General features: G+C 35.6%; 2 protein-coding genes across 3 annotated transcripts; both read left to right on the top strand.

Moving 5' to 3' along the window:
- The first annotated feature begins 99 nt into the window (after window positions 1-99).
- LOC133873099 (DNA-(apurinic or apyrimidinic site) endonuclease, chloroplastic) lies at window positions 100-9,304 on the top strand. 2 transcript variants are annotated; one of them, XM_062310821.1, is made up of 12 exons: window positions 100-299; window positions 613-799; window positions 900-1,000; window positions 1,205-1,281; window positions 1,416-1,592; window positions 1,683-2,008; window positions 4,795-4,905; window positions 5,523-5,660; window positions 5,787-5,834; window positions 6,532-6,612; window positions 8,365-8,524; window positions 8,924-9,304. In XM_062310821.1, exons 1-12 carry the CDS (start codon window positions 250-252, stop codon window positions 9,043-9,045), a joined length of 1,578 nt encoding a protein of 525 aa, XP_062166805.1. In that variant the 5' UTR covers window positions 100-249; the 3' UTR covers window positions 9,046-9,304. The 2 variants fall into 2 exon arrangements, with proteins under 2 accessions (XP_062166805.1, XP_062166804.1); XM_062310820.1 differs by having other exon boundaries at window positions 101-299; window positions 1,202-1,281.
- Window positions 9,305-13,511: 4,207 nt separating this feature from the next.
- LOC133874188 (uncharacterized) lies at window positions 13,512-21,127 on the top strand. The gene is made up of 11 exons (XM_062312041.1): window positions 13,512-13,967; window positions 14,943-15,030; window positions 16,949-17,040; window positions 17,153-17,271; window positions 18,919-19,034; window positions 19,109-19,236; window positions 19,336-19,422; window positions 19,934-19,994; window positions 20,112-20,152; window positions 20,254-20,374; window positions 20,565-21,127. Exons 1-11 carry the CDS (start codon window positions 13,612-13,614, stop codon window positions 20,622-20,624), a joined length of 1,269 nt encoding a protein of 422 aa, XP_062168025.1. The 5' UTR covers window positions 13,512-13,611; the 3' UTR covers window positions 20,625-21,127.
- The last annotated feature ends 748 nt before the right edge of the window (window positions 21,128-21,875 follow it).

The raw sequence follows: 21,875 nt of genomic DNA on the forward strand, positions 1-21,875 counted from the left end.
ATCTAATATCAACCATTAAATATAAATTATAATTAATGATCTCCTATTCCGAGTTTTCGCTGCTAACATCAAACCGAAGAAAATGCTATGCGCACGTTGGACGCCGCACGTGTTAAGTAGTCCTTAAACTCAGTTACTCAGTTCCGGTTGGCACTTGCCGAGGCCCGAAGGCACTGACGCCTGTTCGTAAAGCCTGCTTTTGGCGCCTCTTCTTTCTTAACTATGCTGCTCGCTAATCTCGTATGATCAATGAGCCAAGCATTGCAATTGGGGCTTAGGAGTTTCGTGAACCTTCCAAGGTATGGATTTCGCTTTTCTTTTATTTTATTTTTTAAAAAAAAAAAAGAAGAAGAAGAAATTTTATTAACATTATCAAACTCTCTATACTTGTTTTAAAAATGTTGAATTTCTTCTTTTTTGAATAATTTTACCTGATTCCCTGTTTGGTCGCCGATAAACTAATGTTAGAGAACTATTTGAAACACACACACACACACACACACAAAAAACGAGCAATTTACTGTTACACAATGTGATTATTAGACAGTGATGTCCATGATATTATTAGTTAGTAATATGAGTTTACAGCTTAATTGACAAAGGAAATTGTAGCTCTGCAGTAGGTCTGAGGAGGAATTTAAAGAGAACTGGAACATTGGTTTGTTTTAGAGTAAGAGCAATGGGGTCTAAACGGCAGCTCTCGAAGTCGCTGGTACCCGTTTTATCTGAGGACAAGAATGATAAGAAACTGAAGGGATTAATGGGTACAAATCCCAGTTCTGAGAAGGGTGTGGTCAAGGTCGGTTTGATACTGTTTTTTCTCTTGCTTTTTAGTATCTGTTGTATGCTTTCAGATTGTGCAAGTAGTTTGTATTGATTTAGTATTCATTCACATATAGGAATATGGTGTGAGAAGCTCTTCAGTTGAGATTGAGAGATTTAAGGATGACCCAGGAAGAATCGAGGCAATGACGGTTCAAGAGCTCAGAACTGCATTGAGGTAACTAGGACTTCATGTGCTTTGTGAGACAATGTGGCTCTTCTTAATTCTTGACACTTCTTCAACTACTGGAAATGGACTTTTTAAGCATGTTTCCACTGTGGAGAATGATACGAGTTTAGCTGTTGATCAGTAGGAGTTGAAACCTTTCAGCTGTATGTCTTGTAATTGCAGTGTTTATTATGGTTTTGAAATTGTCAGGAGCGTGGGGGTCCCTGCTAAAGGCTGTAAACGCGATCTTGTGTATGCTTTGAAGTGTTTTGTTGACAAGAATATGGATGGTAAACCTATACGTTCTGTTCCAAGATTTGATAATTAATATTGATTCCAAGCTTTCCTTTATATTCATCCATGTTCTGTTCAACTTATTGGAGTCCATAGTTAATTTGCTCATTTCAGTTTCTCACATTTGTAGGTAAAAATTCTCTGGCAGTAGAAGAACAAGTATCCTCCATGTCTGCTGAAAATATATCACTAAAGACTAAGGTTACGAATTTATCTAATGAAGACAGTGTTGAAGATGTGAACACTGATTTGGAGGTTCCTGGATTTCCACAGCATAAGGGAAGAGTAAAGAAATCTGCAGCTGAAAGTAATACTGTTGAGTTATCTTCTTCTTCTCCCCCCCCCCTGTGAAAAAATTAAAAAAAAAAAAATTTGACTGCTGTGGTTAATGTTGTAGGTGGGAAGGTCTCCCGGGCAAAGAGAAAAGTTTCTTCAAACATTGTTACTGAAGTTGTCACCACTGATGAAGGAGTTAATACCCCCATCATACAAACTGAACCATGGACGGTTCTTGCCCACAAGAAGCCTCATAAAGGTTGGATTCCATATAATCCTAGAACCATGAGGCCTCCACCTATTACCAGGGATACCAATTCTGTAAAGCTTATCTCTTGGAATGTCAATGGGTTGAGAGCTTTATTGAAGTTAGAGGGATCTTCTGCATTTCAACTTTCACAAAGGGAAGATTTTGATGTGTTGTGCTTGCAAGAGACCAAACTACAGGCAAGTATGTAAAATGCTGTTTTGTTGTAGAAATTTATGATATAAAATATAAAACAAGAAAAGCGGAAGCTAAAGAGAAAGAAAGATAACACAAAATTTTGGGGTTGTTCGGCCTTAGAGGCCTACGTTATAGGGCTACATCTTGATCTTATTGACTTGATTATACAATTGTAGTACAGGGTCTATTCAGAGTGGAAATATGGTAGGTAAGATAGGCTAGGAAAGTTAATCAAATCCTAGAGATTTGATTTTCAGATAGTCAACTTTGGTAAATACCTATAAGGAAAAAAATATCAAAGCTAATATGGAAAATATCTTATGTATTCTAACATCCCCCTCTGTGTACTTGGGTTGTGCCTTTGCGTTTTTTTTATTGATATTTCGATTACTTATTAAAATAATATTCTAAAATCCTCCCTCAAACTCAAGGTGGAAGCTTGAGTTTAGGAAGAAAAATAATTGGCAATTTTTTTTCTCAGAATGAGTCAACTTGTGTCGGGATGGCTCAGCGTGCCTTCCTTTTTTTGAGTTGACCCGTCCGTGACTTGCTGGGTTGACTCGGTAGGTGGAATTAGTGAGTTGGCTCGCACTAACTCAGCAGCCGATGTTTGTCAGTCAGAAGTGGACAACGTGCTATGCTAGTGGCAGACGATAGCTGGAGATGGTTGCCAAAGACGATGGCGATGACGGTGACGGTGAAGACGGTAACTAGTGACAATAGCGACAACTGCCGGCGTTGGCCGTTGGTCAGAGGTGACCAGAGACTATACCAGAAATGGTGGACAAAAGTGGCTGATGACTACGTTACAAAGGTACTGGTGGCTGGTGATGGTAGCTAGCGGTGGCTGGAGGTAACCGGAAACGGTGGTCGTGGTGACCAGGGATGGTGGTCGATGGTGACGGCAATGGACAATGCTGGAGGTCCACCATTGACAGTAGCGAAGGTAATCAAAAACGGTAACTAGAGGTGGGCTGATTATGATGGTGATGGACGGTCGCCAATGGCCACGTTGATGGCATTGAACAATTGCCATTGAACAGGGCCGCTTGTCGCGCATGAGGAAGGCGTATGTGTGTGGTACGTGTGGAGCATGCGCGTGAGGATGGCTAGAATCTGCCGCAATGCGTGAGATGGAAAACTAAACCTTTTGAAACGGCGTGTGAGGGCGTGTGTGGAGGTGTACCACGAGGAACTTTCTTCGGTTCTGCAGATCGGCAGCATCCATGCCTGTTTCTGGGGCTAAATGACTAGAAGCGGTTAACAATGATGGTGCGTCTAGGGTGGCAGGCGGCGCGTGAAGCTCGTGGACTGCAAAGAGATGTTCTAGTGGCGTGTGAGGGCGCGTGTAGTGTTAGAACAGCTTCGTTCCACCGGCGCAATGTAGATCGGGACTAGTAGAGTATGTGGGTATTGTTTATTTAGCAAAATGGTTCCCAAAGATGCCCAAGTTGAGTAAAAAATGTGTGTGGTGAGAGGAAGGTTTCTCAATCTCCTGAAGGCCAAAGGAAGGTGGCTCTTATACCATATAGAAATTTATGGTATAAAATATAAAATAAGAAAAGCGAAAGTTAAAGAGAAAGAAAAAAGAATACAAAATTTTCGGGTGTTCGGCCTTTGAAGCCTACGGCCACCACTAGGAAGTGCCCTATAGGGCTATATCTTGATCTTATTGACTTGATTATATAATTGTATTAGAGTCTATTTATTGGGAAAATATGGTAGGTGAGTTAGGTTAGGAAAGGTATTAAAATCCTGGATATTTGGTTACAAACAGACGACTATGGTGAATACTTATAAGGAAAAATATATCAAGGTTAATATGAAAAATATCCAATTACCTATATATTCCAACCTTTGTTTCTTGAAGCTTAAAATATTGTTGACAACATAATAGAAATTATGGTCTCTTAATTACGTCAAGGCCCTTATTAATTTGATAAAAAAGGCACGTTTCATCAAGTTTGAATTTTTGGTTCATTTGCAATATGGCAGTAGTTTTGTCATTTTGAAAGCATGACTGGGTTGGTGTACTTGTAATTTCCTTGCCTCTGATAGATTATCCTCCTTAAATGCCCACCCATTTCAGAAAATTATGCTAATAATTTGGAATCGATTGCATTTATCTTTTACCATTCTGGCCATCTAAGGCCTAGGATTAGTGTTTGTAGAGCTTTGACACATGGTGGGAAGTTGGTTCTGCTATTCAAATCGGCAGAAAGTGGGGAAAAATAATTATTTCCTATTAGTCATGTGAATCTCTGTTTTTCTTTTGCATTGTGACTAGTGAAAATTTCCTTCTTTCTTTCTTTCTATCTTTCTTCTTCTTCTTCTTCTTCTTCTTCTTCTTCTTCTTCTTCTTTTCTTTTTCTTTCTTTTCTTTTCTTTTTTTTTTTTTTTTTTCCTGCTCGGAGTGTTCGTTGGGATTATTGGAAACAATTTTGAAGTTTTCCAATGATAACTGAATTAGGAATTTAGACTATATTGTCACATAGGTAATGTGATAGCCCGACTGCACCACTTAGAAGAAGTTAAAGTTGCTAATTTATCAAAGAGCCAGCTGGATAACCATTCTAAGAGTCTTAAATGCTTAAGTTCAAAGTCTTGAAGCATTAATTTTAGCGCATAATTTGTTCATAATGTGATTAAATTCATCCAAGTAAATCTTTCCTTTTCTTTTTCTTCATTTGGAAAACGATAAGCATCACTCTAGCCCTAGTGGTCTTCATTACATCTATATCTGTTCTTTATCATTTAAAATAATTGCATCTTTAAATTCTTGGAACAGGAGAAGGATGTTGAAAATATCAAACAGTGTCTTATAGATGGCTATGAGAATAGCTTCTGGACTTGTAGTGTTTCCAAACTTGGTTATTCTGGAACAGCAATTATCTCAAGGGTATGCTTATTCTTTTTCCACAAGAAGCTGTCAATTTTTTGTCTTTAGAACATCAAGGATATTGTTATTTCTTTTTGTGATTGTGTGTAACATCATCCATTCTGCCTATCTGACATATATAGAAGACATTACAGTCAATATATAATGTTAAAATTTGCTATTATCTTAGAGGGGATGTTTCCTAATAGTAATCCTGCAGAATTTTCAGTTCTAGTCACCTAAAATTATTCTTATTATTATAAATCGTTGTTTTGATTATATCATGTGCATTCTTTTAGAAATGATTTCGTAAATGAGAAGGCAAGAAACAGAAGCTTCTTGGATGAAATGAGATTGATGATAATTCAAACTATGTCTCTTGCTAATTTGAGGATTATCATGTAAGATTGTGATCTTGAGAAATAGCCGTGGTTTTTACTGTTGCAAGCTGTTTTTGACTAATCATGTTTGCAAATGCTAATAAATGGTTTAATAGGATCTAAAAAGGATGTTCTCAATGCTATCCATTTCATAACAATCTTCTGCCTCATTTTCTCAATTGTGAGCAAGCGTTTTGCTTTTAATTATGGTTTTGAGTGTTGTTCATTTGCTGGTAAACATTGGCACTTTTGTGACAGATAAAGCCACTTTCAGTCAGATATGGCCTAGGCGTATCAGATCATGATAGTGAAGGTCGGCTTGTGACAGCAGAGTTTGATTCATTTTATCTATTGAATGGATATGTCCCTAATTCTGGAGATGGCTTGAAAAGACTGGTACTTGACCTCAAGCATCTTGCACAATATTACTAGCCTAGGTCCTTCTTGCGTAGTAATATATATTTGTCATTGGACTTCCTTAGTTGTTTCATTTTGCGGACCAATGACTGCTTTCAATTCTAGTCATACAGGGTTACACAATGGGATCCGGCTCTCAGCAATTACATGAAAGTAAGATTGCTTTCATTCTTCCTTTTATTATTCTTCTTTTTAACAATGGAGACATAATGTATTATCTTATTCACTTTACCTTAGGTAAAAATTGCAGAAAAATTATTGAATTTTTCAAGTCAAATAAATTACGCAGAAAATGAGGAAATGCTTATATGTATGTCTTGTTATCGTTCTCTTTCATTGAAAACTTTATTTTATTTCGATTTTTTTTTTCACAAGTATTTTGTACATCATTTGTTATATATTTCCATTGTGATAGCTTCTAGTTTGTTTATCCATGCTGGACTTAGATATTTTTTTTCATGTTGGATGTATCTAACTCGTTAGCATAAGAATGATCTTTGGAGTGAAGCATTTGGGTCTATCCAGCATAATTTGCCAGATTGAATGATTGAGATTCATCAGAATGGCTCAGTGCTCCACAATCATACAGCAACAAAGTTTTATCCCTAGCTGAGTTTTAATTAGATATGCTTTGCCTACACTGTATAGCTCAGAACAACCTGAGACCTTTGAAAACACCAAAAATGCACCAAGTAAATACTTCAATTTTTTTAATGAAGCATACATATTCTTTGTCGTTAGATATTCTTTTTATAGAAATTACTTGTTTATATTTCTAAAAAGCATAGTTGATTGCCATTTCTATATGTTTAGCACTTGTTGCTTATGGTGCTTTCCATGCTTGATGCAGGAGCTGGAGAAGTCAAAGCCCGTAATTTTGACTGGTGATCTGAATTGTGCTCATGAAGAGATAGACATATATAACCCTGCTGTAAGTGATTTAGATTTTCAAGTTGTGTATGAGTCCTTATTATAGTCCCTAACTGATATAGAAATCTTGGAAAGTACATGCAAACTAAGAATTAGGCCATAGTTTTAGGTTGTGTTTTTTGAGAAAATGTAATCCCTGTTCTTGGCTTGGTGGTAAAGGAATTGGGAAAGGTCAGTTCAGGTGATAAGTGGATCAGGTGGTTAGTGGGAGGTCTTAGGCTTCAATCTTACCAATCAAAAACACCATAAGTTTCTGTAGCAAAGGCTCATTTTCTATCATAAGTTGGAGAATATAATTTATCTGCCTTGAGCAACACGATGACAATTATCGAATCAACCCTTGCATTTTGATGTTGCCTGAGAAATTTGGGTTTTTTTTTTTAGGAGCTGTTGTGGAACTAGATGGATATGAGTAGTTATTCTGATATGTCCTATTTTAAGAGTCGCAGTTTGGGGTGCAACCATTTGCTTTGTGCCTATTTTTACTTTTTGTTGTTCTCTCTCTCTCCCTCCCTCCCTCTCAATTTAGTTTAATTTTCTCTGGGTTGCGGTGCTGATCAGAATTAACCACATGCCAAGAAAACTGTGGTGACTTCCTGTTTATAAGAGTGAGTGAGTACATTATGGATTAAGAGATGATGTTGATAAGGAGCAGTGCCTTTATTGAAGATGTTGATAGCTGTATCATTTCTCAATCTCATGTAGGGTGATGGTGTTTTATTCAGGAAGCATGGATACTTCAGACTAGTGGCCAGATACTCCTGGATGTGGCAGGACACTTCTTTAGTTTTTCTTTTAGTCTCTCTCCCTCTCTGTTGTGTGTGACTAATAGTCTAATATCTTCTTAATTAGTTTTATTATTTTCACATATTTATGCCTTTTAGCATTTTTCGTTTTAACTAAAAATTAGCATAATATGGTATCTGAAAACTTGTTTTCATACTTAATTAATTAAAGTTTCACTGCCATTTCGTATCCTAAGTTTCCAAGAATTGATGCATTGGTGCTTCCTAGTGTTTTAACCTTTGAAGGCTTTGTTTTTTTTTTAAAACACTCTAGGCTCTTAATTTTTTATTTTTTCCGTAACAAGCATTTCAGACATGTTAATTACTGATCAATGGAGACTTCTTTGAACTGTTTTTTGATAAGTGAAATTTCTCTATAAACGAAAAAATCTAGACAAAGAAATGGTGTTTAAGATTCACATTTCCCCTTTCTTCAGTAATCTATGAATGGATTATTTTACCTGAAAAAAGATGTTGATGACAAGTTTAGACATTTTAAGATCATGTTGTGAATTGATAAAGGTGAAAATTACAAAATTTTCAACTCTGAGTTGGAATAAGAATTTTGGCTTGGGAGTTTAGGAGAGCAATTCTGCTAACGACTTAATTAGTTTGGTAAGGCTTGGAAAATGATTTTGGAGAATGTCAGAATTACCTGGAAGCCATAGTGTGTGTTAAAAATATTTGTTAATTTGCTTTATGGGAAAAAATAACTTTTGGAGACCCTAAAATGTACCTTTCTGACGTGCCTTTACATAGTTCCAAAAATTTAGCATAAGGGAGGATAAGTGGATAACAAGGAATTTTGGTGGATTTTTTTTTTTTTTAATGGTATTTTAAGTAGTAGTTACAGTTTCAGCCTTAATTACACTGATATTTTCTGTGATTGGCTCTCTTTTCCAAATTTGAGCACTCAGAGTCCTTTTCAAGTATTTTGCAATTTCTTGATTGTTACATCAAATCTATAGGGAAATAAAAGAAGTGCTGGGTTTACCGATGAAGAAAGGCAATCGTTTGGAACAAACTTCCTGTCTAGGGGATTTGTGGATACCTTTAGACGGCAACACCCAGGAGTTGTTGGCTATACTTACTGGGGTTATCGGCACGGTGCTCGCAAAACTAACAAAGGTATTCAGTCTACATTCTTAAACCTAATATCTATTTTATTGTCATTGAGTTTGAAATGAGCATTTTGTGATGTTGATAACATATGTAAGATCTTTCGATGTATTCTGTTTCAAGAGTTCATAATTCCATCATTTTCTGTGATTGAATGTGTTGTAATTCTGTTTCCAAGGATACATATTTGCCTTAAAAGAATTCTGAAATCCCATGTTGCACCTGAACTACTCGGTTACCATGTAGCTCTATAAAAGATGTCTCAATGTTTAATCTATCTGATACCAACTTCAGTACTTTACTGTCTTCTAGTTTTAAGTGTTTAAATCAGTAATCTGATTGGTGCAAGCCCCTTGAAACATGTTTCTTTTTTTTTACCTGATTCAAGTGTTTTGGATTTTGAAACAGGATGGCGGCTCGACTACTTCCTTGTATCGGAATCCATTGCCGACAAAGTTTACGACTCGTATATTCTAGCTGATGTTGGCGGTAGTGATCATTGTCCCATTGGCCTTGTACTTGAGCTTTAGTTTTTCCCAGTGGCATCAAAACCAATCTTTTGGGGCATTAGTATTTTCCTTTGGATAGAATTTGTGATCAACCTAAAACCACTGGTGGGGTAAAAGTGGGGAATTTGTACAGCCTATTTTGCCACTCTGCTAACCTGGCAAAAATTCCAATGCGCTAATTTATGGTTTTTGACGTTGGTTTAGTTTTTTTGTCAAGAACCAAATTTTGTTAAGATACTAGAAGCTCTATGGGAGGTGAATCATGGAATATTTGGGGAAATTTTGCATTTTTAGTCCTGTGGTTTGAGATTTTGACAATCAGCTTCCTGGAATTTGAAAAATCATTAATCACCCATTAGGGTAAGCAAAAATAAAATAAAATAAATTCCGACAGTCAAAGAAGTTGATTAACTTGATTGCTGTGATACGTGTCATTTAAAAAAAAAAATAAAGAAATAAGTAAATAAAAACAGAGTGGATGGTTTGGTCACTCCTTTTAGCCAGATAGAGGGTGGCCAAACTAGCTCATGGCCTTCATATGGCCAAAAAAAAATTGAGAAGATGGTTGACCGCTGCCTCTGGCCAAGTGGGGGTGACCAAATCACCACCAAAAAGTTGGCCTAATGTGGGTGTTTTAGCCATCCCAAATGGCAAAAAAAAAAAAAACAATTGAGGGTGTAACCGAGCCACTTTTCAATAGCTACGGGGGTGATTCAATCACCCCAAATATACTCAGAATGGATGGGGTGGTCCAATCACTCTAATGGTTATGGGGTAGTTCAGCCACCCCCCATTTTAAAATTGATGGTGTGGCCGAGCCACTTTTCAATAGCTATGTAGATGGTTCAGCCACCCCAAATATGCTCAGAAAAGGTAGAGTGGTTGAATCACTCCAATAGTTATGGGGTAGTTCAACCACTCTCCATTTGGCAAAATAGGGTGGCCGAACCAGCCCCTTTTCATAGATATATATGTATATAGTTTTTAAGTATTTTTTTATTGGCGTTGACAATAGGGACATAAGGGACCAATTTGTTATTTTTTTTTGTAGTACAAAAATAACCGCTCATCTTCTATTATTTTAAATTTGGGGCTAAGATTAAAAACTTTCCAACTTCTAGCCCAAACGACGTAGATCAAGTTTCTTCTTGCCATTGCTTTAATCCTCTGACAAATAAGTCACAGGACCATCTTATGTTATTCTTACTTTTACCACTGGTTAATAGTTAATCTTATGTTATTCAAGTATTCACCGGCTTGAAGAGAACACACACAAAAATCCCACCATCACTCCTCCCCCTACTTCCGGAGGAATCTCCACCTCCTCTTCCTCCATAATCGGTGGCAACTCAGCATCCTAAACACGCACAAAAACCCAAAATTTTGGTTAACATAAATAATAATAAATAAAAAAAACTAAGATTTGTTATCCATACAATCCAACTATTCATGCCCCCTTCACCAACTTACGATCCCATCTTAGTCACCCTGGTATCACCAATACAAATGAGACAAGCTTCGTGTATATAAACTAAATAACAAGGGGAATGAGCAACAAGTTGTAATGTGGTGGAGGATAAAAAATAAAAAAAAATAAAAAATAAAAAATAAAAAATAAAAAAAAGGGAAAAAATTACAGTTGACCCCTTAAACTGACATCTCTTTTGCAAAGATACCTCAAAGCTTCAATTTTTGACATTTGGTCCCTTCAAAACTACCATTTATTGCTATTAACTCCAAAAAATAAAATAAAAATTTGACGATGAACCTTTTATTACTATCCTGAAAATGAATAAAAACGTTAAAGTGTTGTTTTTAATGTTTTACATGTTGAAAATTATTTCATGAAAATTTAATTTTTCCTCCAATTTCAATATTTCAACTTTACTTCTATTTTTTCAATTACTCTTTGTCCCACATTGAAAAGTTATGAGTTTTTTGTGTGCTTTATAAGCATTTATCTTGCACTTATACTATATTGGATTTTGCGTACACACATACTAGTTGTGTTTTGTATTGGCCGTCACTTAGCGCACGAGCCACAAGCTTATTATTTACATGCATTTTCTAACTTCTTTTTCAATAGTCAGAAACTGTCTTTTTAATAGTTAGAAACTGTAATAAACTGCTTCTGTATTTTATAAAATATATTTTTCCTATATATTTTATGTTATCTTTTTTCCTTCTCTTTTTCTTTTATGCTGTTACAGAATTTTTTATTTAGAGTAGTATTCAGAATTTGCAATCTACATACTACATTCAGGCAGTATTGTATCCTGATGACAGAATTGTTATATTTCCTTTTACAAAACTTATTATATAAGAGGGAGACAATATTTGTCTAAGAAACAAGATTAATTTTCGCCTTAGTGTCCAAGAGTCCAGTGTTTTTTCATACATTTTTTATTTTGCTTTCATTAATTTTTGTAATTCCACATCTTTATTTCTAACATTACATGTATAAGTAATAATAAAAAAAAATTACATGTATAAGAAAATTTATTCGCATATATTTTTGAACAATATCTTCTTTATAAATGTGTAAATATCTTTTTGAACAATATCTTGTTCTAACATTACAAGAAGCAAGAGCTAGAAAAGTAGGTGGAACCTTTTGTCAAACTCGGAGCTCATCAACTCTTGATATAGAAATTCAATCCTTCTTGATATGCTTTTCATATTGGTTTACTAAACATGCTGCATAAGCAAGGTAATTACCTTCAAATTCCCAGCGACAATGATGTATGCACTCAAACCTAATATCCTCAAGTTTGATGGGATGATCTTTATGATGCATTGGGTCCTTAAAAAGGCATTCAAAAAGTAATTGACCAATACACTTCATCTTAAGCAGTCTTTTTTCACATTCTTCAATTGTGCTTTCAAGGCAAAGATAGATATGGTTCATGTTCTCATTATCAAGGTGGAAAGGATGAAGGCTAGTTGGTGGTGGAGTGAGAGTAGAAGAGGAAGAGAGAATGCTATGTTCATTAGCATGCACTTTGAGTATTATGAAGATAATCAACTTCATCACCATCAATATAAGTTTTACCATACTTTTCCTAGTCATTATCTTTCTTCCACTCTAGACATTCTCTTATTTGGAGGCCAAATACATAAACTATTTATAGGGATTAAATCCTTGAATCATTATTATTGTTGAACAACTTGAGACCCTTGAAATTTAAATATTCTAGTTTGTCTGTTGATTCATTCTTAAAAAACTTCTTATTCAAAAAGATTTATTTATTTATTTATTCTTTTAAGATTTGTAACTTTTAGAAATATAAAAATATTATAGTAAAATAACTCTCAGCTCAAGTAATGTCTTTTGCCAGGAGCATGGGATTTTACAAGAGTTTTATTTTTTTTATTACACAATTAAAATGTGACTCCTCGCAAAACTCTACTATATTAAAAAATTTAAGTATAAGAACAAGTGGAGAGGTATCGTCGTCCTAGTTTAGGGAAAAAAAATTAAAAAAGAAAAAAAAAAGAAAAGAAAGAAGAGTAATCACCTAATATTCACAATATATTAGATTAAAGCCTCCATTTAAATGGTATTTTGAAAGAAACTATTGGGTTTAAAAAAGTGACAAGTATAACATATTGGAGTGCATAAAGTAGTGTAAATAGTCATACTATTCATTTATGAAAAAGGGGTTATGAAATATGAATGGTGAAAGTTACAAATGAAATTGACTTATCAAAATTTCACTTCTAATTTTTTTTTTTTTTTAAAAAAAAAACTTAATGAAAGAATAAACAAATGAATCATTACAACGAAGAGACATTTGAAAAATATAATTTATGTGCGACACTAGAAGACAACTAACATAAAAAAAAATAAAAATAAAATGTAAGGACAAAAGTTGGTTGTAATTTAACAATAATTTGGGGGAGTAATTGGAGAGTTAGCTATTCAAAACAAAATCGATTATTTTCACATAAAATTATCAAAGTACCCTAATAACCTCTATTAATTAATAACAGATTATCATTGGAAATTCAAATGAATTAAGCTCTATGATGTGCTCGTCCAAGATTGCCAACTTAAGGAGAAAAGGTAAAAAAAAAAAAAAAAAAAAATGAAAAATGATTGAGAATACTTTTAAACACATAATTTTTGAAGCGGCCCATATAACGATATAATGTGAAAGAAGTACACATCTAGAAAACTTCTAAACAGTCCAAATTGAAAAGTGGTGGAGCTGCTGGTTGTTGTTGGAAGAGCTTGGGATGAGGCCCATTCAGTGGGATGAGGGGAGAGTTGATGGCAAGAATTGTGATGAAAGAGAGTCCCCTTCAAAAGATGAGAGCAGGGCTACCAAAATTAGAGGCAAGCTAGAAAAGAAAAGAAAGAAAAAAAAAGAAAAAACTGATTGCTGATGTGGAAGGACTTTAACTTGGGATCCCATCCAATGGAGGACATGGCAAGATATGATTCGCCCAAATGACGACAAAGCAAGAGAAGAAGAAAATTCTAATTCTGACCGCGTCCAAAACGCAGAGTTTTGCAATGGACAAGACCAAGAGTTACAGAGAGTAACATTTCGGAGAGGGAGAGAGAGAGGGAGAGAGTCCACCATGACAGCTCGCAAGAGAGCTTCGGCAGACGCATCGATAGAAACCAAACCCCAAGAGAAACCGAAATCTCAAGACCCCACGCCAGCCGAGCCTCCCACTGCTCCACTAAAGTCGAAGTCCGTTTTCATTGTGAAGCTCTCGCTCTTACTATTGGGTCCATACTTGTACCTCATCTTCCACCACTACAAGATCGACCAGGACCTCAAGAGGCCGATTCTCATAAATGCGGGGCTCAGCCTCGCTGGATTCTTCGTCACTCTTAAGATGATCCCCGTGGCTTCCAGATACGTCATCAGGCGCAATCTCTTTGGCTACGATATCAACAAGAAGGGTACCCCTGGAGGCACTCTCAGAGTGTGAGTTTTTTTTTTTCCCTTTTCCTTTTCTTTCCTGTTGTTTGCGTGTGTTTTTTTGATTGAATTATGATCTGGGTTTGTGTTAGATTTGGTTTTAAGTTCAATTTGTCAGCTGGGTGTGTGGCAGATTTGGTTTTTGATTGAATTTGTCAACTGGGTATGTGTTAGACTTGCTTTTCGTTGGATTTGTGGACTGGTTTGTGTTAGATTTGCCTTTTTGTCGAATTTATGAAGTGGGTTTCTGTTGGATTCTCAATTTTCATTGCCATCATTAAATAGAAATGTGATTTTGTCCTCTTTGTTTTAAGTGATTTTTAATTGACTTTAATGGTTGTATACGGTATGTATCACTTTGGGTAGGTACTAGACCCCATATTTTTTTTCTGGATTTTTAAAATTTGTTTTGATTTTGACATTTTAGGACTGTTTGTTTATTGGAAATTATATGAGATGCCTCACCCTCGTTCTGAGTTTGATTTAATGTATCTGCGTGAGTTCATTAATTTTAGTAATCATCTTAAAATCGAATTTGTATTCATGTTTCTCTTCTCCTTTTTGGTTTGACACATTCTATAATTTCTCTTTCATTGAACGATAGCTGAAAACTTGAGCTGCACAGTTTCAGTTTGACGGGTGCTTGCAAATGGTCCAACAACTGGGAAAGAAGAGTTAATGAGTGGACAATTCTGATTTTTTGTTTTCAGCGGGAGTTGCAAGTAAACTTTAACTGATCTTAAGTAATCAATTAATTTGTGATTCTGAGGTTTTGTAAGCCATAGGAGCAAATTCTAAACGAAACCTTCCCATGGAAAAAATGCTAAGTTCAAAGCAAAGCAATGAGAATATATTGTTAGTATTCTCTTTTCTTTTTTCTTTTCTGTTTTTTCCTCCATTTATTCATATACCTTTGAATCTCAATGTACTCATCTAACTTCTCTTATTATCCTTGATGACAGTATTTTGTAATTTTTGCAGGCCTGAGTCGTTGGGTATTGTTGTTGGGATTGTTTTCTTGGTGTTGGCCATCTTATTTCAGTATTTTAACTTCACATCAGATTCAAACGTAAGTTTATTATCTTTTGAAAAAGTTTATAGTTCATAAACTTGTACAAAACGAAAAAAGAAAAGCTTCAAGCTCGTGGCATTTTTTAAATTATTGATTCTTAAGACTTCTAAGTAGAAAATTTGTACGGACCAATGGGTGTGTTTGATAAACCTTTTGTAGTGTTTTTATTTTTTAAATAGTAATAAGAAGTGATTGATGTGATATAAAAAGTTGGAATGTTTTGAAGTTTATTTTTTTAGAGAAAAGTGGGGGGAGGGGTTTGCCAAACAGCCCCAATATCTATTTGTTTTCATTTTGAGGGACATATGGTTGCCTTGCAGTCCTCTAGTCAATTTTGTTCTATCTTGTTGTGACAACGTGTGATAGTAAGCAGAAATTGAAGATTGAAGATCAAAGGTAACTCAGGAAGAGAAAAAATAATGAAAAGGGAAGAGAAAATCCTATCTAACCCAAAGAAAACGGAGAATAACTCTAGAAATTCTAAAATTTGATTAAAACTCAAAGTGTTGAACTAAGCCCACAAGCTAAGCTTCAATAGCTAAAGCAAACTGACTTTTGCCAAAAACAACAAATTTCTAATTATTACATAAAATCAAATTAAGGATTCTGTTAAAAATACGGTGAAATCCAGTAATAAATCTCTACTAAAACGAGAAAAGAAAGACTTAAATGACAAAAAATAACTTAAAATAGTGATTCAAAGTGAAAAAAAAAAGGAAGGATTTTGGGCCTGAAACAGCCCTTACCAAGCACCGACGTGCATGCCGAAAAGAACTTTCTAGATTGGGGTTTTATGCACGATTCTGATACTTGTAGCAAAAGTTATGCCCGATTTACTGCCTATTGCGTGATATTGACCCAATTATACCTGATTCTTGCCATTCTTGCACTAATATTCTTAGTCAAGATATTTCAGCGTCATTAACTTAGAATCTGACAACTTAGCATCTGCCAATCCTCCTGCGTCAGGTTGTAAGTAGAGTTCGTAATCCAAAATAATATCCTAATGGAAGCAAGGTGGGGAATGTTACAAGCAGTAGTGATAAACTGGAAAAGTGTTCAAGTTTTGGTGTGGTGGAGGTGGGATTGCCTTTGTATGCATTTTTGGATTCTTCATTTATGACTATCACAATGTGATAGAGAGGCGCCTTGCAAGGTGGAAGAAATTACACTTGTCTACGGGGATGGAAGAAATTATACCTGTCTAAGGTTGAAAAATTTCCTATCTAATTTACCTACATATTACCTAGATAGAGCATGATGGTGAAAATGAATTTTTTGTAGCCTAGGACTTCTATTAGTTGATGTTTCAATGGGTTGAGTCAAGCAATTGTATTGATGCACTTGTCTGTTATGGTTTCGTTCAAATTACATTAGATATACTGTTCGTATTATCCTTAATAACCGATATTATTCTAGAATATTGATTTTCCATTCGAAATAGTTGATTTTATTCAACCTTTTAGCAAATTTTGTGTCCTAAATGTTCAGGTAGAGATCATTGTGTCCACCTTTAGCAACCATTAGTAGGCTTGCCAGAAAAATAGGGAAATCTCTGGAGAAACATGCAAGGGGCCTATGATGCTTTATAGCACCATTTATTTGCTCTTCAGCTTCATTTGGCTTGAGAAAGTGGAAGTTCAACAATGATTTGCTCCTTCATGTTTGCTTCCAATAAATGCTCTCTTCTTTCTTTCTTTGTACTTTTATTTATTTATTTATCATTTTAAGGTTACAAAGCTTTTATTTATTTTTATGCTTATTGGGACTCCTTGGATAAGCTCAACTTAACTCATGATGTCCTTATTCCTAACAACGTGTTAATAAGTTGTGAAATGCTTTAACTAGAATAAAATTGATTTTTTTGATAAGTAACTAGAATAAAATTGATGTTTTCACTACATCAATGATGCAGTGGCTTGTTGAGTACAATGCGGCATTGGCATCCATCTGCTTCATGACATTACTTGGATTTGTCGATGATGTCCTTGATATCCCTTGGAGAGTGTGAGTATCCAGTCATCTTTGTCCTTTTTCTAAGCATTTATTTCATTGCATCCTTCTTGAACTAGTGCTGGATTGTATTTCTTATGTACTTCCTTGTGATTGTGAAGAGCAGGAAATTACTGCTGCCATCATTTGCTGCACTTCCTTTGTTGATGGCCTATGCTGGGCATACAACAATTATTATACCAAAGCCTCTCATTCCATATGTTGGCCTAGAGATTCTTGATCTAGGTATGATTTCTGATGTGGAAAAACAATATCTCAAAGAGAGAAACATACCATTTAAATGGTTGTGTTATTTACTCTCTCTCTCTCTCTCTCTCTCTCTCTCTCTCTCTCTCTCTCTCTCTCTCTCTCTCTCTCTCTTCTATTTGCCATCAACCTATCTTCAAACAATAGTTTTTTTTAAAAATTTTGTGGTAAATGTCTTGGTTGTTGTCCTTCCAAATTTCTGTGGGTATATAAATGTTGACATTTATACAAATTCTGGTTCAGGAAGAAAGTTTGGTTGAGTTGTACCTAGCCAGGGGAAAAGATCGAAGTTATTATTTCAAAGGAAATTTCACATATTTTATCTAAGAAGTGTGTAAATGGCAGGTAAATCCCAAACATGGCATAAAGAACTTGAAGTATGTGCCTTGCTAACCGTAACAGGCTGGCTCAAGTGGTATGAGCTTTGGTTTTGGTAGCATTCTCATCAGGTCTAAGGATCGAATCCCTTTTAGTGCAAACAATTCGCCGGCAAAGCCGGAGTATTACTCGATCCGTATAGAGGCAGTACTTTGCACAGGTCCGAGGTTTACCTGATAAGGGTGGGTACACGAAGTGCCCTGCCTTTGAGGGGTTTCTCGTCATAAAAAATAAAAAATAAATAAAAAAGAAGAAGAAGAAGAAGAAAAAGTATGTGCCCTGCTGCTACTAATTAAAACATATATCATGAATTTCAATGAATCAGTAAACATGAGCTTTGACATAATTGCATAATATGTTATAATTGTTCTCAGGAAATCACGTCAACCCTAGATGTCTGGCAAATGATGTATGAGCGATCTAGAATTCCAAGTAGATCCATCAATTTAAACTAGCATGTAGAAGAAAGGATGCAGTCGATGTTATTAGGTTCTTTCTCAACAAGCGTAGTATCACCAATTTTATAAGATGTTTGAAGCATGTGTAAGGGCCTCCTAATGATGAGGCATCAGCTTCTACATTATTCAATATCAGAAGAATTTGCTGAAATACGGAAGCATGCCAGAATCATCCATCTAACTGATGAGCCTAGTCTTACTGTGGGGCTGATTATTGTCAAGGAAATTGTTTATGGTTGCATATGAGCCTAGCCTTGGCTATTCCTTAGAGAATACCACAATCAATTAGAATGGATGTTTAATGAATTGAATGAAGGAAAAGAAGAGTATCAGACAATTCTTCTTCATTATGATAGTAGATTCTGGTGTTTTGTTATTGAAGTACTTGTGTAATAATATGATTGGGATGCACATGGCAAGCCTGCCACATGGAAAGTGGGATTTAATTAAAGAATAAGCGTTTTCTTTAAAATTTGGTTAATCAGTCCTTCTATGAATGGGCTGGTATGGTCATTTGGAAAGATACTACTCCACTTAAACGTGTGGCAACATGACAACATATAAATTGTGTTAAAGACAGCATGAAAAAATCTACTGCTAGACTGCTTGATTACATTCGTGATTATGCACTAAACTTCTAAAATTTAATGAGTGCTTAGCCACCGCCTTGGGTGGGCTCCAAAAAAAGAGTGCTATTACTGCTTGACTGGGTTAAATGCTGGTTGTTATTTTGATTGTTTAGTTATTTATCTTTCTAGTCTGTCTTACCAATGTTTTTCTGATGTCACAGGATGGATATATAAACTATATATGGGGCTTTTGGCAGTTTTCTGCACGAACTCTATAAATATTCATGCTGGTTTGAATGGACTTGAAGTTGGACAAACTGTTGTCATTGCATCTGCTGTAAGCATAAAAGCTTGTAAAACAGTTGGATTTTAACTTTGTTACAGAAAATGACACATTTTAGCAATTTGCAGATTTTGATACACAATATCATGCAAATTGGAGCATCTACAGATCCTGAGCATAAACAGGCCCATGCATTCTCTATTTATTTAGTTCAACCGTTACTTGCGACATCATTGGCTTTACTTTCTTTTAACTGGTAGTGATACATCATCCTGTTACATAGTCTCTTATGATCATTCTTCCTGCAAATTTAATTAATTCTTTTTGACATTTTTTGTTGTCTTGCTTATGATAGGTACCCTTCTTCAGTTTTTGTTGGAGATACCTACACCTATTTTGCTGGGATGACTATGGCTGTAGTTGGGATTTTAGGCCATTTTAGGTGTGTTAACTTACATTCTCTCTTATAGGTGCTTCAGAAAGTTGGAGCTTCTCTCTTTTCTTTTTCTTTCTTGTTTTTCTCCATCAGCGTGATGTTGCTCTCTTATCTTAAATTATGCAGTAGTTGGAAAAACAAAAAAACTAAGAAACAGTGTGGTTGCAGTTTTGAATTTCTACTAATAGCTTATATCTTCAGTAGCATCAAGTATGTCTTTTCCTCTCCCAGGGCCCTTCCTACTTTCTGGGGCTTTGAAGTTAAAATCTTTGCTCACGTTGGAGAAAATTGTGGTTAAGAAATTGGACAAAAAAACTCGTAGTTAGCTCATTTGGTTGCTGATAGAATGTGCTACATTCTACTCCCATTAACATTTCTGCTGGATCACTGCCAGTTTTATAGAGTTAATCAACATGGTCAAATTGAAGTATAGTAAGCTTGAATATTGCTTGTATCACTATGCTTATCTTTTGCCTAATAATGGTTTTCGTTTTTCATATTCAAATCTTTGTTGCAGTGAAACACTCCTGATTTTCTTTGCTCCTCAAGTTTTGAACTTCCTCTTATCACTCCCCCAGGTTTGGTCTAATAAACTCTTGCCCCCCACGCCCAACCAAAAAGGAAAAAATAAGACAATTTATAAATCTGATGGTAAGGCATCTAACTTGTGTTTTTTTTTTTTTTTTTTTTCTCAGCTTTCTGGTTTGGTTCCATGCCCACGTCATCGTCTGCCTAGGTAGCTTTCTGTGTCCTTTAGATCCATGCTCTACAAACTGTCAGAGGCATTTATGTGAAACTTTTTCCAGTAATATCGAGCATATCTTTTTAACTTATCAGATTCGATTCTAAGAGTGGACTACTGACCGGGACAAACGACGGGACACTTGTTAATTTCACTTTGAGAATGCTTGGAAGGATGTCCGAAAAGTCACTTTGCATCGTTCTTCTTGTTTTCCAGGTGATTTTTAACATTATATGTTTCTATTGGCAACTCTTCAGATCGTGGTGTTACTCTTACCTGGCTCCATGCTGTTAAAGCATGCATCACATGAGCCAGTCCACTGAGATACTTTTCATGTTTGTGTGTGTGAATGGGTAATTGATTTGTGAATATGGCTCATAAGCGCAATTGTATCTATTTTCCACAGGCCCTTGCGTGCTGCCTCTGTTTTGTGCTGAGGTATTTCCTCGCCGGTTGGTACAAATGAGGAGGCAACATCAAAGAAATGATCTTCTGGTTGTTATATTAATTATCATCTGGGAATTTTGCTTACTTGCTAGTGTATGTCGTATGATACGACCCCTCTGCTGTAAAGAGTGGTTAAAATACCAAAATTACTGGAGCACGTCTTTCACCCGAAACACAAAATCCCTAGCAGTTTTGACATTTTTGGAGATCATGCTGAATGACATTATACTTGTGAGATTAATTTACAGTTACTTTTTTATATTGTTGTCCCTCAAGGGAGAGGACCAATTGGCTGAGTCTATGCTTCTGGAAAGCCAAGATACAGTTGAAGACCATGTTACTGTTGACATTTCTCTTGTTTCACTAACCCCTTTGTTATTTGATTATTGATGATTACTTCATATCTTGTTCGGGGTCGGGTTTCAACTCAAGTATTATTGACGATGAACGATGCATCTTTTTTGGATAATATATGAAAGAAAATTTGACCTCTTTATTTTTGGGCTGCATAATTGGCCTAGTTGATGTGGTTTTTTGGTTGATGTGAAATGTAGGCCGTTACATATATACTTGACATCCAAAATTGCACAATTGTTCTGGAACTCTGTTGCTTTTCTATATAGTTATTTTGGAGTGTGCCAACCTACTCCAGCATAGGACTATGGATGCCATCTTGAAGTGCCTTGCTATGACAAAGTTTGTGGTGCATTAAGCAATTAATTAGCTGGTCAAATTTTGGAATATTTGTGGTGGTTAGAAGCCTTAAAAAGCCATCCGTCCAAGAATAAATTGAATTATTTTCTGATTAGCCCCCCGTCCAAGAAACAAATACCCCGTTGCGAATAATTTGTTTGTATGATCAATATTTTAGCCAGTAGTTGAGAATGAATGCATAAATAAACCACTTCACTGATTTGCCATGCAACAGCAATGCTTGAGTTGGCTATTCGCGATTCCACGCTATCTTCGATCGAATGAGCTGGTGTTCCTTCACAGGACATTGATGTACATGTGATTCAGAGAACAAGTTTTACATGTATGGGCAAATCTTCGCTTCGTTAGGTCTCTTTGAGAAATTATCATGTCAACAATTACAACATAGGAACTCAATATTGAGTACATCTCTTTTAGCACTCCAATTGTATAAAACTTCGATTGGAGATGATAACTAATTACCAAAAAACCGTCCAAAATTTGCAGTCCAGTCCGCTGAGGCAGTTGCTAGATGTGTAGGAACTTCTTGTACTTTGAGGCATGCTCGACAACTCAG

The sequence above is a fragment of the Alnus glutinosa genome, chromosome 7 (assembly GCF_958979055.1).
Source record: "Alnus glutinosa chromosome 7, dhAlnGlut1.1, whole genome shotgun sequence".
In the NCBI taxonomy this organism is placed as follows: Eukaryota; Viridiplantae; Streptophyta; class Magnoliopsida; order Fagales; family Betulaceae; genus Alnus; species Alnus glutinosa.